This window comes from Leuresthes tenuis, unplaced genomic scaffold (assembly GCF_036924035.1).
Source record: "Leuresthes tenuis unplaced genomic scaffold, fLeuTen1.0.hap1 SCAF_12, whole genome shotgun sequence".
In the NCBI taxonomy this organism is placed as follows: domain Eukaryota; kingdom Metazoa; phylum Chordata; class Actinopteri; order Atheriniformes; family Atherinopsidae; genus Leuresthes; species Leuresthes tenuis.
Window position 1 is genome coordinate 15,480,789 of NW_027325366.1, and position 17,284 is coordinate 15,498,072.

The following is a 17,284-nucleotide window of genomic DNA, read 5'->3' on the forward strand; positions in this document are numbered from 1 at the left end:
CGGCTAATGTTGATTCCTAGGTGACAATGAAGCTAATAGCCATGTCTCCAGCGGGTTACTGGCAGAGCAGACGAAATCGCTACGACCTGCTGGTCACATCATTGGGTGTCATCTGGATAGTTTTGCACTTTTCCCTACTGGTTAGAAAAATTGTGTATAATTCGGGGAAATTTTGGAATGAATTTGAGTGACGTCAGTGAAAAACTAATAACTATGATTATCCCCTGTAGAATGCATATACGTACATGATGGGCACATGTGTGATCGTCTTCAGGTTCTTCACAATATGTGGGAAACACGTGAGTACATGTAAAAGTACCCTCCCTCACCGCCACACAATTTAAGCTTCAGTGTTTAAACGTGATCTATTATGTGTGTGTGATCTGTGAAGGTGACGCTGAAGATGCTGCTGCTGACTGTAGTGGTGAGCATGTACAAGAGCTTCTTCATCATCGTGGGCATGTTTCTCCTCCTCCTCTGCTATGCATTTGCTGGAGTTGTTCTCTTTGGAACTGTCAAATACGGCGAGAACATAAACCGGTAATTATGCATTTCCTGACCTTCATTGCGGTACTTGTTTCTCTGATTCCATATTCAACCTGTAAGCTGCTGATGGAGTATGAAGTCTTTGCAGGGTTACCCGTCTCATTTTGTCCGTCTCTTCCAATCACAGGCATGCCAACTTCTCCACAGCAGGCAAAGCTATCACTGTTCTCTTCCGTATTGTCACAGGGGAAGACTGGAATAAAATCATGCATGACTGCATGGTAAGATGGGCTACAAGTCCAGTGCACAACACCATATAAGTGGATAAAAGAACAGACCATTCAGTCCCAATCTAGAAAATGATATACATTGCTTACATACTGTTTTGTTGCTCCGCCTCAGTTTTCTGCTGCCGTTAAAGGACAGTAGAATCACTGGATTTTGTTTGTTTCTGGTGCTCACAGTAGAGAGAATGATGCTAAAAGATGCTGTGGTTATTTTCCTGGTTCCAGGTTCATTTTACTTTAGTTGCTCTGCTGACATAAGTGTCATGTTTTAATGTTTTCATTTATTATTCCAAATTGTTTTGTTTTTTTTGTTTGTCCTCAGGTCCAGCCCCCATTCTGCACCCCAGATAAACATCGCTACTGGGAGACAGACTGCGGCAACTATGCTGGAGCACTTATCTACTTCTGCTCCTTCTATGTCATTATAGCCTACATTATGCTCAACCTACTTGTAGGTCAGGGTTTGTTTGTTTATTCCATACATTCAACATTTGTACTGTCACATTATTACTTCGATCTAAACACTCTGACACTGCGATGCAAGTTCCCAACAGATAGCCTATTACATGCTAGGGTTTTAGTAAGGTTAGGCCAATATTCCAATAGTTGAATTTAAGTCAATATAATGTCATAAATGAAATTAGCAACAACAAGAGCTTATAAATGAAATGATTGTGTTTGTATAGTTAGCTGTAAAAAGGAAAAGGGACAGAGGTAGAGTGAGAGGTTAGAAGAATGCAACTCCTTAAAAATCAGACGCAAGTTAAGCAATCCACGGAAAAGGCAAAAACGTAGCAGGGATTGTAGTAATCGTCTTCATCAGAAGAAAAACAAAGGCATTGTGAACTAGTTTTCAGAAATTCATGAAAGCCTTTATTTCAGTCAACATATTGCTCGATATTGTCAGATGTTGTTCATTCACAGTAGCATAGAATAATTGTATGTTTAAAGGGACAAAGTAGAGTGTCACGGATTATGAGGTCATTCCACCACAGTGAGGACTAACTGATTGAAAGGATGTTTAAAAGCAGCCCGAAATCCGAAATTGTTCAAAAGTTTATGTCTTTTCAGACTGTTCAAAACATTAATTGATGTTTTTCTTTAAGTCACATCTTGCAGTTGATAAGAAAAGAAAAAGAAACATCACAGGTCCCCTGTCTTACCCCAGGGAGCCTTTTTAACTTCATTGAACTACGCAGCCAATTTGTGAAATTAGGAAACGCCACAGCAATATATTGCATATACTAGCTAAAAAAGAGAGGATGTTGTTCAGATCAAGGCTGATCATCGTAATGCATGTACATTACAGTATTATGGCATTAAGCGCAGTTTTTCTTTGAACCAACAATTATGATGCCCTAGAAGCTTTTTGTTGGCAGCAAACAGCCTACAAATGTCCATATGAGTAACTTCAGAAGAAAAGAAAAAACACAGTAAATCTTCATCAGAACTTAAATTTGTTCATATATTAGAATGCTCCACCAGTTGTGTTGTTTGCGCTACCAGCAACAACACATTATTGGAGAGTGTGATGTAAGAATCCATTCAGTGAATTTAGATGACATCTTTGCCTACAAGTGCTGTATAACTATGAAGAAATACCTTGGCATGAATCAGCATTTCATTTGAATAATTAAAGTTAATGTTTTCTGATGTACTGATTTTTTCCCCCTGTGGAAAAAATTGCCACAGATTAATACGTGAATATAAATATAAACATATATATATATATATAAATACCTAAATATGATATAAAATGTTGATGAAATGATGCAGGTTTTTCTTTGGGCTCATGGCCAAGATACCCAACAGTGCTGCTGCAACTCATGCCCGCTGGGAACCACAGAGTCTAAAATACAGCAGCAACACACTGCTTTCATTATTATGTGAACGTGGATGACTGATTCAATGCAAACCGCTCTGCTATCATTTACTACCTGTCCATCACTTTCTATTGCCACAGCCATCATTGTGGAGAACTTTTCTCTGTTCTACTCCACTGAGGAGGACCAGCTGCTGAGTTATAATGACCTGAGGCACTTCCAAATCATCTGGAACATGGTGGATGACAAACGGGAGGTGAGAAATTAGCAATAGGAGAGCAAATAGGATGACTATATAGGACAGTATAGGACAGTATAGAGAAGATAAAAGCTGTACAAGCGCTAATGAGAGAGGGCTGAAGAGAATGGAGTTACAGCATTCAGTAATTGGAATGAAAGTAATAAGAGCAGCAGGTGTTTGATTAGAAAAGATATTGCAGTGAAAGACTTTTGACTCTTTATACATTACAGACAAGTGCAGTTGTAAATTAACCATATTAACAGCATCATATACATTTGAACTTTGATGTCTGCATCTGCCTTTCAGTAAAACTCTTAAAGTTTTGAAATGCACATCAGGTTATCATTGCCATTGTCTCCGTCACTCACTCTGTGTGGCTGTCTCTCCAGGGCGTGATCCCAACATCCAGGGTGAAGTTCCTGCTTCGTCTGCTCAGAGGAAGGCTGGAAGTGGACCTGGACAAGGACAAGTTGTTGTTCAAGCACATGTGCTATGAGATGGAGCGACTTCACAGCGGTGGAGATGTGACCTTCCACGATGTCCTCAGGTGATTGTTGTATACATCTTAGTAATGTGTGTATTATCATTACATTAAGCAGTTCTTTCCAGACAGTGGCTTGAAAAAGCTGAAATATTGATGCACAACAATCAGACATTCCAAACATTTTGTTGCTGATCACCATGATCAACAATCAGCAAATATTAACTGCATAAGACTTGTTAAAAGACTCATAAAAGGAGCAGAAGCGTGGGCCCTTGCTAAATCACTTGAGGCACCACTTCAAGTTTGTCATTGAAATGAGCTTGTTCAGACTTTTTCAGTTTGAAGAACCCACTCAAATCGTAAACTAGTTTATGGAAAATATGTCTCACAAGGACTATCACAAGAGGAATTCTGCTGCATTCAAGAAAACCTTGTTCTTAATACAGGTCTGTGCTGCAGCTCGTGATTCCAAGTATTCATTTACTTGACTACACATGAGAAACATAACCAAGTCCCCTCCCTCACCTGCTCACCTGACTTAAATCCTATTGAGAACTTGGGGGCTCTTCTCAATTGTGACGTTTTACAGTGAGAAAACCTAACATTTGAGAAGCTGTGGGTTGCTGCTGATATTGATATTGATGATATTGATGATAACCTGATCAAGGACACTGACAGATTCTAAAGATGGATAATAAGTCTGCAAACTCAGCAGGTTGTCCAGTAACTGTGCTCATTTACATATTCCTCTCAGAGTGACTAAACTTCCTTTTCCTTTGTTAAACATTCAGATTTGAGGCTGTGTAGCAACCCCATTGATAGCAATGACTTTGTTCAACAACAAAAGGAATCCACAGAAATACAGTTTTTGTAATAACCATGTTCACCGAGTGTTCACTATGGAAGATGAAAGTTGTACACACCAATGTTGTAAATTCAAGTTTTAGTTCATGGCGCCATTGTTGTGGCATTATGACTAAACCCAGACATTGTTACACAAAAGGTTTTGATGATTTGCCATTCATTTGGTTTCATTTATTCATTTCAAACAGGGACAGGGCTCATTGATCATAAGGACAATGGCTGTAAATGAGCCAGACTTTGGCTTGTAAGCTACGTGTTTTCCACTGTTTCCGGTCCTTTATTTGAATGTTGATTCAAGTTGAGACAATAATGTAAAGAATCAGATGTTTTAAAAACAGAATTTCAGAATGACACCTGTTTTCAACTGCCCCCCAGGAGTGGACAGATGATTGCTTTTAAGTTTGAGGAATATCAAATATCAAATCCCCATTAAAATTTTTGTCCCTCTCTTGTGTCCTTGCATATATATATATATATGTATATAACTGTGAACTGTGTGTGGACCACCATACAGCATGCTGTCCTATCGCTCAGTGGACATTAGAAAGTCTCTCCAGCTGGAGGAGCTGTTGGCGCGGGAACAGCTGGAGTACACCATTGAAGAGGAGGTCGCCAAGCAGACCATACGCATGTGGCTCAAGAAATGCCTCAAACGAATCCGGGCGGTTAGTCTCTCAGCAGAAAACACATAACCATACTTAGCTTTTCCTGTTAAATTCACACGTGTATCACTGTCTGCATGGGTGGATGCCACTGACTGCTGTTGTGTGTGTGTGTGTGTGTGTGTGTGTGTGTGCGCTCACAGAAGCAGCAGCAGTCGTGCAGTATCATTCATAGCCTGAGAGAGAGCCAGCAGCAGGAGCTGAGCCTCTTCCTCAAACCTCCCAGCATAGAGACCACAGTGCCAAGTGAAGACCACAACACTAACAACCCAGACAACCCCTTGCAGCCTGAGGTGAAGCTTTACATCTAAACCATCACTGCATACACACTCACACATGCTCACAGCTTGATATTTTGCAAGCACATAATGTAATCTGCAGGTATATGCTTGCACTGGTGCAACAAAGGATATCTCTTTGTTTAGATGAGTGGTCTCCAGCAGCTTCTGAGCCCCACGTTGTCAGACAGAGGAGGGTACAGGCAGGACTCCGCCGACCTGGGGAGACCTCAGCGGAAGCTGGGACAGTGGCGGCTGCCTGCCGGTGTGTATGCCTCTCTGTTCCTTGTTTTGCTCGTGACGTGTTTCTTTAGACGACATTATGTTAACGTGAATCCCAACTGGAGCAAAACTTTTCTCTTGAGTCAAAAACAAAGGCGTTCTTAGAGTAGCATCCTTGAAATAAGTAGAGGTTCAGATGGTGTCAAACTGGAATAGTAAGGATAAAACCACGCGACTCATGCTGTGAATTTCCCGGGTTTGTGTCGCTCCAGGTCGCACGAGCGTCAAGTCGTTTGTTTATATGATGAACCCTGTCAACGATGAGGCTTCTTCGGGGTCAGAAGTGAAGAAGTGGTGGACACGTCAGCTGACTGTGGAGAGTGACGAGAGCGGAGACGACCTCATCGATATTTAGAGATGAGTCGCAGCGTACCTGCCGTGTCTTACAGATGAGCTGGGAAGATTGCTGGACAACACGGGTTGTTTCATCTTCTCTTGCTCCAGCCTGATCATTTTTACCGCCACCCGGTTCATAACTGCTCAGAAGGTTTGTTAGGCTGTGTTGGGAGACCATCTATGAGTCCCTCAGAGAGCGGCGGTTTTGGCATGCAGTGGCGATTTCATACCTCTTGGGTTAAGTGTTACTGTCCTCCTGTGATTTCCACTGCTCAGTTTTTCTATGCAGGCACATATGGTGTCAAAGCAGATTATCTGATACTAAGGCCATGATGTATTCATAAAACAAACCAAGAAGCTGCTGCTGTTTGTGTTTTCTATCGCTTCATGTCGATATTTGAAACTGTGTTGTTGCAGCACCTATAATTTCTGTCCTCCTTTGATGTTGATGTTTTATCCTTGTTCCTCTGTTTTTATCAGTGTTTCTAATGTCTCTCGTGCTCTTAATCACAACTGTCTTGTGGTAGTAATCATATAATTGTCGTTTTGTTTTTTCTTCTCATAGTTGCTTTGTTACTTTGTAACTATAAAAGAAGGATTACTCTTCTTGTGGTAGAACAAGGAAATTAAAGAAACTTTTACATGTATGACTGTGAATGTAATTGAAAAAATCTGTATTTGTGTGCAATTGAAACACATTTTATAAATTATTATAAATGGTTATCTTTATGAATTATTTAATTATTCTGATAATAAAGGCCTGTTAGGCATTTATGAGCATTTATGAGTGATAGACTGTTTTTTTTATGCAACATACATTACAGAAAGTAATGCAAAGTTGCAAAACCTATTCAAAAAAAGGAATTGTGTTTGCAAAAAAATTAAATTACTTGGAAGAATGACCATTGAAAACACATGAATATTTCATCAATGTGATTTGAAAACACTGTTTAGAGAGTCAAACATACAGTAATTATATGACATGGACGTTTAGGTGCTTCTAAAATAGAACAAGAGAAGAAGAAAAAACTTTATTTTCCCGACTCATTTCATACCCTGCAATTTATTTTGTCTTTCTGTCGCTTCTTTTAATGAGGAAGCAAAGTCAAGTCATAATGTGGCACATGGAGCTCCTTCTTCTATCAACAAGTGGACCCTTCCAGGAACCTGTGCACTTAGAGTTAACATGTAACTTTTAACAGGTGCTGCACATGAACCTTAAAAGTATCCAAACATTTTGTTCTATGAAGGAGGGGATTTTGTTTTCATTTGCCTGTTGCCTGCTAAATCAAATAAGATTCTCAGAGCCTAAACTGCTAACCTTTACAAGCAGGTTATACTCCCCACTACCTATGTCACCTAAAGCCCCAAAAATCCGTTTTACCCATCAAAACCATGCGTCACCTTTTCTTGTATGATTTGTTCTAGACAGTAATACAGTTAATCTTATAAGAAATATCTTAACCTTCCATGTAAACACACAATTAGAATAAACAGATGCTGTTTAACGATCCTCCTCACACACATCTGCTCAGATCAAAGACCCAGTGCAGTCTCAACCCGCTCTCTGGGTAATACTGCCCTCTCCTGGATGCATACCAAGCCCCTCTGATTTTCAGGTCTTTATTTTTCACTTAATTTGGTCCGGTCAGTTCCTTATAATCTTATTATTCTGAGTGATGTGGACATACATTTCTGGTCATTTCTGCAATTGAGATGCAGAGTAAACTGTGTAATGCATTATTTTCTGCTTTTGCCCTTACTCACACTCCCCTGTTGAGTCATTCTGCTGCACAGCACTTTCTCCACTTGCAGCGATGACCGCTGATGATGGTCTTGTCGTCTGCTATGAGCAGCTCACCGTGGTTCCAGATGAGCTCAGTTTCCAACCAGCCATCCAGGTCAGTGTGAGCCAGCCTTATCCACAGGATGAAATGTAGTAGATCCAGGTCACCAGTAATGTGAGTACAGCACACACTGCCATTCTTACAAACAAGATGTAAACAGCGGTGTGTGTGTGTGACTAAACCACTAAATTAATTCCTTGTGTTCCTCAGTGATGTATTTCTTTTTAGTTAATTTGTCAGACAATGGCTCCAGGTCAGACTGGAGCTAATTTAGTGAAGCACTCACATTCATACAGCTGCGTTTTCCTTTAACAAGGCCCCTTGTTAGACACAGAATTAGCCTATTAAAAGAAACAGGCTCTTCATTTGTCCATTTAAAAACTCTATTGAGTTTTATAGTTGATGAAGAGTGTATGGGGTCAGCTGGATAATGAATAAGAGGCAAAGCAAGGAGAGTGCAGAGAATCAGCTGCCTGTGGGATGCCTTCTCTATAGAATTTATGATTTACTCACACATTCCACTCTCAGTGACTGAGTGCTGTCCCTGACATATGGTCCTGTAGGGAAACAGTGTGACATCAGCCTTCTTGCCAATCAACTGTCTTTAATTTGTCTTTTCTCACTCTTTTCTCTCATCATCCATCGCCTCTTAAGCCCCACTTAGCTGAGAGCTAGCTCATCAAAGGTCTCTTTCACTTTTTTTTTCTAATTTTCACCCTGCGTGGTAGAGCACTTTTTTTGTCTTTTAATTGCCTCTGCATCGCGCCGGCTCTTACAGGGCCTGTAGTTTTTACCCTCTCTATTGTAATTTGCCCACCTCTCCCTCATGCATGTCCAGTGCTTATTTAGGGCCTAATTTAGGCACTTTGGTAATTGAGGAGGAAGTTCTTAAGAGCAGAAGGCGTGGAAGAGTGTCTGCACATCGCGATTACCTGTAATTAAAGTACATGATGGCTTTGATAGCTTGGTTCCCTCCTGTTGAGATGGGGTATTCAAAGCCTGCAGCCAGCAGTAACAGCATTGCATGGACTGGAAAAATGCCTTCTCTGACTTTTTTTTTGCCATACAAGGCACACTGATGCAGATACTCCAAGCATGACAAACAGAGCTACCTGGAGGAATTACAAATAGAAGGGCATGTGCACTGCACAATCACAGTGCAACGAATGATGGCTCTATAAGGCTAATTAGAAATAGTTCTGGAGGAGGACGTGTTGGAAAGTAAAATTGATTGAGAACATACTTGTCACCCTCCTCCAGAAAGTCTGAATTTGTACCTCTGAGGCTTCACACAGAGACAATGTGACCAATCTGATTATTAACCAGAAATGAGGTGTGATTGCCCTAGAATGTGCCAATGCTTCCTGTTTCAAATGGCTGTAAGATGTGATTATATTTCTTCTTAAGCCTTTGATTGAACAAATCTCAGCACCCTTTCCAAGAGCTTAAGCTATTCTTTATGCCTGATCTAGTTTTACCTGGATTTCAACGACATTGCTTCTCTTACGCAAATATCGGAAAGCACAATAGAGGCAAATGAGAAATCTCTACTGGTGAGCGCATGGCTCCACAAAATATTTTTATCAGCTGCACTCAAAAATGTACAAAGAAGAGGCTAACGTTGTGATTCAAATAAAAGGAACATGTTGATGACCTATGACAGGGTCATCATCCCAACATGAGCCCATGCACTAAGTGTTCAGTGTAAAATGAGACAGAGTAGGGCAAAAGCTTTCTCTGACTGATCACTGGCCTTGGGCCTTGTTAGTCATTAGTGAAAGTGTCTGTCACCAAGGGGAAGTAATTAAGTGTTTAAAAAGATGCATATTATCATCACGCCTGTGTATTTGCAAAGTACTTACCCGTCATAAATGCTTTTAGTGCAGGACTATATCTGTGCATAATAAATGCAGATTTAGCATGTTTGTTTTTTTTAAGAATGAGATTTCATTTTCATACCTTCAGTGTGGCTTGCTCTTCATTTAAGAATCTTGTTTCGCGAGGCTCTCCACACATTCTTAGCCTCTTAAATAAGGTGGTGGCAGTGCAAATTAGCCGCCTGTATCTCATGTCAACATCCACCGCAGGTCCAGGCCTGATCCTGTCCCTGTTTTGAAACAGATGGCTACTACAACAATAAAAAAGTATCAAATTATTTGAGCAGCAGGCGGCAAAAGCAATTAACAACTGGTATAATGTGTTGATTAAAATCTATTCCAGTCTCAATAATGAGGAAGGCGGGGTGGGTTGTGTGGGGGGGCAAGAAAAATCAAGATATGCTGACCTTGACCTTGACCTGAATGCAGCTGGACACTTAGGAGTAAAATTGATGCTTTAACTTCATATGTTTGCCACTAGGATGGTTTAAGTTAAAAAGTTTCCTTCTTATAATTTAAGTTGATATAACCAAAAAATAATAAAACATCTAACCTGTGTTTTTTTTATTACTTAAAATTGATAAGTGAGCACATGAAAAAAGGAAATTTGCCTTGTAAATCATATTGTACATATGAAATATTGATAACACGAAAACTGTCAGTTTGAACCAAGATCCTTTTCGAAATCTTACACAAATTCTAGAATCTTGTTAAATTGTATTGTTTTTTCTCTGTGCTCCATAATCATGATTTATCTAGGATAGTCTGTTATGTGCAAATGTCACATTTTCCATATCCATTAAATATAAAAGGCAGTATCACACTTGATAAGTGTTTTTTTTTTTCTCCCCTCACTTTACAGAAAGACTTTGACACCGCTGCTTCTTTGTATTTAAGATGAATTCAGGAAGTCATTTTGAGGCTTTTACATCATGTTCAGAACCTTATCAACTGCTGCTAATCGCCACTCCAATGAACACTGAGTACAAAGTGAGAGCTTTACTTTGTCTTTGAGCCAGAAAGTCTCATTTTCACTAAATGACTAATCAGTCCCATTCATCTGACTATGGGTCCCTCGTTCCTCAGTTCTACACCTGGCTTTGGCGTCTTTAATTACTGGAATGCAGGCTTTGTCAGATCTGGAGCCAAAATTAGAATATGAGTGGCAAATTCAGAAGAAAATAATACAGACTCAAACCAAGTCAATTACCCACCAATCACAGAAGAAAGGCCTGTAATTGCAGGGTAACAATGAGAGCCTCCGCTTCAGTCCAACCATTGAGGGTACTATAAGCATGAAATAATGCATACCTGTAGGGGGTGCTATGCTCAAACGATTAAATTTCACTGTCGCAAGCAATATCAAAGATCACTGGGAAAGCATTTTAATGTGACTATAGCCCTTAGAGATGCATTACCTTATAATTTCACATTTTTTACTCTGCATTTATGTCAAATTGTGCACATGGTGTTTTTGAACAAGGGAGCAGAAGATGGATGAGACATTATCAAGAGGAAAAGCTTTTGTGTTGCTATGAGAAAACTGGCAGAGACAAAAGAAAAAACACTCTGCAGCCAAGGAGAAAGCTGCATCGTGTAGTAAAGCTTTCTTTTCAGAATAGCCCAATATCACAAGATGTCCTAAAAGAAATACACAGCCGCACCAGAGCTCAAATGAGTTTTACACCTCTTCGTGAGAATCCGTGTCTTATATGTCCCAATATCTTGTCAAAGCATTCTGGGAGTTTTCTATCAGCTTGTGAGGGTCTTCAAAGCAAAAAGAAATCAAAAAAGCAATACAACATCACCAGCTACTGTAGGTCAAGCTGAAGAAGCCTGGTTCGCTGACTGTGTGGTGGAACATTGTGCATTCACACAAAAGAACAACAGGCTTCCTCCTCATATCTATGTACATATGTTGTTTCTTCTTCTACTGAGATCAAAGATTGCCTATAACTTGAGTCAGTCCCCACCTGCTTATATTTTCCTTCCTTCCCTTTGAAAGTTATGAATGAAAATTAATGTGTGCATTTCTCATCTGCCCCCTCCTCTCAATGGGTTCTCAGTATATTGTAAGCCCCAGACCCAGAAATGTGGAAAAACAAAGAGATTGAATGGCAATGACAGAAGCAGGGACATGTACAGTAGAAGCTGCTGTCAACTGACAGAAACCCCCACCAGGCTGCAGAATGGGATAGTTTGGGACAACACAGGTACAAACTGACAACTTCAATTTTGTCTCTACTTTGGCTTTCCCTCTCTTTTTCTCCTTCTTTATTTGGCTACATTTGAAGATTAACAATCGTAATATCAAAAGAGAACATTGTTGTGTTATAGTTTGTTTTTCAAATGTAACCTTTTGCCACCTTGCAGTCACACTCAATTTTTCTGATTCCTAAAAATTCTAACTCACTTGCAGGGTACGGGCATGCAAGCGCACACAAACTGGCTGATGCATGCTCAAAAGCAAGCCGACATCAAACACTATCAAAGCAAAAATCAATGTCCTTCATGGCTTATTTGATTTTACAGATTCTTTTCTGCAAGGCTTGGCACATCTTTGAATTTTAAGACAGCGCAGATCTGATTTGAAAATAAGATTTTGATATTTGGCAACTTCACAGCAATTAATTTCACACTGGGGACAGGAAACTGTAAACTGCTTGAGCAAAGTTTATTCAGATGATAGCTACAGCAATCAATATTTTCTGATGGACTGTGAGAATGTATGTTTGAGAAGAGGCTCTATCCTTTTTTTCTGGATGCAGTCAAAAAAACTCAAACAGGCAAGTCAGGGAGTGCACCGTCAAATGGTTTGTCAAGCTTGACCTAATCCTTGAGGGTGAAGTTCCAGTGGTCTTCACACTGCCCGAGATGGGCACACAACTCATAAGTTTGCTGACTTGAGGCATAGAGTCCATGAATGATTGGAGTTACCACAAAACACTGCAGGAGTAATGGAGGCCAAAGGGATTCGGATTCACTGAAGCGCAGATACAGGCAGTTGTTGTACCAGTCTCTGGGTGGGTAAGGCATCTCAGACTCCAGGCTGACACTGCTTCTTTATTTTCAGTTTTCACAACTTTAGACCACAGAGGAGTGATTAAGCAGAGAAAACAGTTTTAGAAATGATAAACATAGAGTTGAGATGACCGGTGTGTAACCTGTGTGTGTGCTGCCTTTGTGAGAAAATGATGAAATCCTAAAATGATCAAATGAAAAGACACTAAATATATTGAGAAATGTGCAACTGATTGTAGAGATGAAATCACAAAGTCTGTGACCTGATTCTTGACAGTGATATTAATTAAACTCATCATGTTAAGTTATTAGGCTCATATGTTGCATCAAACTCCAAAGGGTATCATCAATAATAATAATGACATTTTAAATCTGTAAAGGAAATATTTGAGAATGACTGAACATGAGTTTTCTGATATATTCAGCTTTTTAGAGGTAGAAAGGACTTGTTCATTTAGTGGGCCTGAATGAGGACATTCTTTTGTTCATGCTTTCTTTTTATGTTTATTGGGTACAGTTACATTTTGCTCTCTTTGCTTGCGGGAAATGGCCAGCAGGAATGATTGCTGATTGACCAAATTGCTGTAGAATTAAAAAGGTGAATGGTTTAGTTTGAATCCATGTGCAAAGAAAGAAAAACACAAGACGTTGACAAGAACCTCTCAATACCTCTCATTAACAGTCCCATTTTATCACAGTATTGAGAAAATGTTCCAGCTCTCACACAGATCAACATCACCCTCGCATAGACCTTCTTCTCACATGATGAAGAAGGCTTTCGTTTATCGTCTCTGCTGCTTTTGAATTCAGCATAATTGCTCAAATAACACAGGGGAGGTGCGCTGAGCCATGAGATAACTTTGAATCTGTTAGTGTGAGTTTGAGCAAAGCCACTGGAAGTAAATGTCAGCATCCCAAAAGTGTATTTCTCACAGAGAGTGATCTAACCACAGCATTCTTCATAAATAGACAAACTTTAGGGAAGTGCAAACAGTGTGTGCTACTACTTGGGCATAAAAACTTTTCAAACAACTACATTTCAAATATCCCTTATTTTTATGTTATAATTATACTTGCCTCTCTATCAGCTTCTACTCAAATAAGTAAGTATGTTGTCCGATGTCCAATAGCAGTAAGACACTTTTTCCAAAGATCTAGTTTTAACAAATTTGAATCAAACATAAAATTATTCGAATGTATTTGAATACCCCATATAACTACTGCATACTCACACAGTTTTGAGGGTTCGCTTTATGGGAAATGTTAACATTTTTCAGTATGCTGTCTTTGCTTTCTGTGTCATGGACAGCTGCGTCCTCTCAGCTCCTTAGTATACAGGACATAACTGTCAAGTTGCCGTGAGTCTAAAAGCCAGTGAACTGTGACTGTCACATAAACACGTGTGGCTGGTGATGTCCGTCTTTGCATGAAAATCTTGCTATCTTGTTGGTGATTTTTATGAGCTTCTGGCAATGAGCAATCATATGTGGTGACTCTAGTGCCTTCCTGGGGAAGCAGGTAAGTATGCAGATTTGTTGTTTTTGTAATCAACAAAGCTGCTTTGTCAAAATTGTGAAAAGGCCTTTGTTTGTTGTGTCATTAATGAAGTAAAATCCTGAAAACTTCCAAACACCTGTTGTCCTCTTAGTTTTATACATATATATTCATATTTAGATACGGTAATAAAATAGGAAATTACCATTAGGGTATTATTCTGAGAGATCGCTGAGGTATCCATTAGGTCAAGCTGATAATAGATCACCACTCTCTGCTGGATCACAGAGTAAATGATTTCTAATTGTGTGATGCATTCATCCTATGGTCTGAGGCACTTACAGACAGTAATTATTTTATTTAAGTGGGATATCGACATTCAAAGTTTCTCCACTTTCAAACGGATGTTCAAACGTCAAACAAAGAGCCCTAATACAGAGATTGTGAATTTGACTTTGCACATTGGTTTGTTTGGATGCAATATTGTATTCTTGCTTGTTCTCAGATTGCCTTTTCTATGCAGAAACCCTGAATTCTAACTTTAGGATAGAGTTTCTATTCAAATGTCAAACTGTGGGATCAGCCATAAAATCATATCTCAGTCCATTTCAAATCTGAAAACCACATGTCAAATACAAATATGTTCACTGCATAGGAAAATGTATATTTTTTAATTCATTTCAATATTAAAACACATATTTATTATCAATATTGTGACTCAGAAAACCCCCCAGCATATAACACCATAAAATGAACACATTATCAAATGCATTTGGAAATTTCATGATTTGTTCGCTTTCATTAATTCGCCAAAAAACGAGGGTTGGATTTTGCAGGGGACCAACTGTCTGCACAACACCTGCCTGTTGATCAACAGGTCCTGCATGCAGCAGTGTAATTCAATTATTCCCCATAAGGGTCCATCTTCTTTCTGTATTTGTCTTCTATATTTCTTCCCCTCTACACTGGAACTGACCATTTTTAACCAAAAAAAACACAGTTGTTGTGCAGTGATGTATTACTTCCACCCTGCGCAATTTAGCATTGGCATTTAGATTAATGTTGTAAATGATTTCTGAGAAAATCTACTTTGAAACTGAAGACAATTTCATGCTGATTCTTGTTAAGAATAAATTAATGAAAATAGTATAACTTGATAAGTTGTGAACAGTAATAACATCTCCTCTGTAAATAATGCTGCTATACATTGTTCCTTTTGTCCAACAATGAAAGGAGTAATCACACCTCTACAGCGTGACCTCTTTTTGACCGTATCAGGAATCGCAATGACACATGCATTATATTTTACCCTACATATATATATATATATATATATATATATACAGTATATATATGTATATATATGTATGTATTTAATCTTTGGCATGATCTCCCAAAGGTTAAATAAAACATTTCCAAAATCAGTGTTATGGAGGTGTTATAAGGGTGAAAAGACTCCTTTCATGAAATGTGGCAACCACTTAATGATCTTGACAAAGATCACCCCCATGTACAGTAATAGACTTCCCCTGGCAAAGTGATTCTCAGCTGTACACTGAACACTAATGACTCATAAAGCCACACTGCCACCTCAACTTGACAAATGGCAAATGTCAGCGGCATATTCTCCTGGTAGGCATAATTTTATTAAGTGCAAATATCACTGTGCTCCTTAGGAGACACTCAAAGGTTAGACCAGCAGCTGTAGCAGTTTCATGTGTATTAGCTGGGATTTGGATTTTGCAGCGAGTCAGGCTCCCCTGACTTGATGGACGCAACCAGTCAAGCATGAGGACGGATGCTCTAACTAAATGCAATAAGGAGAAGACCTAAGACCATGTTTATTTAAAAGTCTGGGGCAATAACTGAATGGAGGACAGTGATGTAAAGGGGTTTGTGGGGGAGGAGAGAAAGGGGAAGAGAGAACATAAGAGACTAGTGGTATATGGTGGGGCAGATCTTTTTTTTTCTCTCATTTATTGGCTGAAGTAATTTGTTGACTCACTCATCCATGCAGAGTCTTTATGTTTAATGCAGGCCTCTGAGAGGGTGGGGGAAAGTGGGTGTTGGCGTGGGGGGTTGTGGGGTACCCCTGAGAGATTAGCCTCTACCTCTCAGTGTGAAATACGGAGGTGGATGAATATCAACCCTTAAAGTGGGCCTCAGATGCTAATCGGGGTTTCATATTGGCCTAACTCTGCTCGATACACCTGCCAAATAATTGATGGATAAGCTCCGAAAATTAATGTTCAGCTTTTCTGCAACAGACTAGCCTTATAAGGGGTGTTTATGAATGAAAACAATGAAATTATAAATAAACTGTATCAATTTGCCACAAATACAATACAAATTAGAGAAAAATTCAACATTCTGTGAAACAGGAAAATGATTTTCACTGAAAACTTCTCTGAACTTCTTGAATTCCTTTAAACTTAGGATTCAATGTCATCCAGCTGTCAGATACATGTCCGATTTTTTGACATGTGCTTTGGTCTGACACTCATCACCCTCGCCCAGCTGTTACTGGCATGCCTGCCCTGACCTGGTCCTTGAAAGGGTCATATCCATGTGGACAAACATTGGTGGCCCACTGTTGGCAATGACTCCCTGTGAGTCCCATTGACGAAGACTGTCTGTTCTGCTTAGAGAAATGGTAAGATCAACTTATTTTTAAACAAATCCTGACAAAGACCGAAGCCTGTAAAAACTCATATATTTACTGTGTTTTAAATCCCACAGTGAGTTTTCGTGGCAAATAAGTGTTAGTTTCTGAAATGTTTGTGGCAGATGTTCACATCGGCTTCCAAAAGTTGTCTGTTGAAGGAGAAATTTAGAACAGCTTAGCGGGACATTGGCATGTGATGGTCTGGACAATAAAGGTTACGCCTGCAGGTTGAATATCTGACTGTGGCAAGGTGTGAGCAGAAGCATGAGTATGGTTTTGGATTGAATTGCCCAAACATTCCCTGCAACTAATAACCCCCCAAGACCAAAATCAGGAAAAAAAAAAGACAATTTATAAGCTGGTTAGAAGCTGGTTCTGTTTTGGATCCCTGTGCTCCCCTGTGAACCATCCCACATTTCCACTAGTTTGTAGCAGATGCACTGCATCATATTGACCTGTTTATTTATTCATTTGATAGTGAATGTAGGTCAGAAAAAAATCAGTCAAGATGGTGGATCTCTTATTGAGAAACTAAAAAGTTTTGTCTTGTTATTGCAAAGTCAGACGTGAACACTAAACAGACGTAAGTCGCAAGCATGTGCAAGATGAATGTTTGTAAGAGGATTTTACTCACAGA

At 39.5% G+C, this 17,284-nt stretch overlaps 1 protein-coding gene across 4 annotated transcripts in view; it reads left to right on the top strand.

Moving 5' to 3' along the window:
• Positions 1–6,515, top strand: part of nalcn (sodium leak channel, non-selective) — a 75,082-nt gene extending 68,567 nt beyond the window's left edge. For 3 of the 4 annotated variants that reach the window (XM_072396601.1, XM_072396603.1, XM_072396602.1), the window contains 11 exons: positions 21–140; positions 231–299; positions 392–540; positions 674–767; positions 1,096–1,228; positions 2,737–2,852; positions 3,227–3,384; positions 4,700–4,850; positions 4,991–5,140; positions 5,273–5,390; positions 5,620–6,515. In XM_072396601.1, the coding sequence (XP_072252702.1) occupies positions 21–140; positions 231–299; positions 392–540; positions 674–767; positions 1,096–1,228; positions 2,737–2,852; positions 3,227–3,384; positions 4,700–4,850; positions 4,991–5,140; positions 5,273–5,390; positions 5,620–5,762 (1,401 nt within the window). In that variant the 3' untranslated portion in view covers positions 5,763–6,515. Of the gene's footprint in view, positions 1–20; positions 141–230; positions 300–391; positions 541–673; positions 768–1,095; positions 1,229–2,736; positions 2,853–3,226; positions 3,385–4,699; positions 4,851–4,990; positions 5,141–5,272; positions 5,391–5,619 lie in introns of those variants that run through there. The other variant, XR_011917939.1, reaches the window with a different exon arrangement.
• Positions 6,516–17,284: the final 10,769 nt, after the last annotated feature.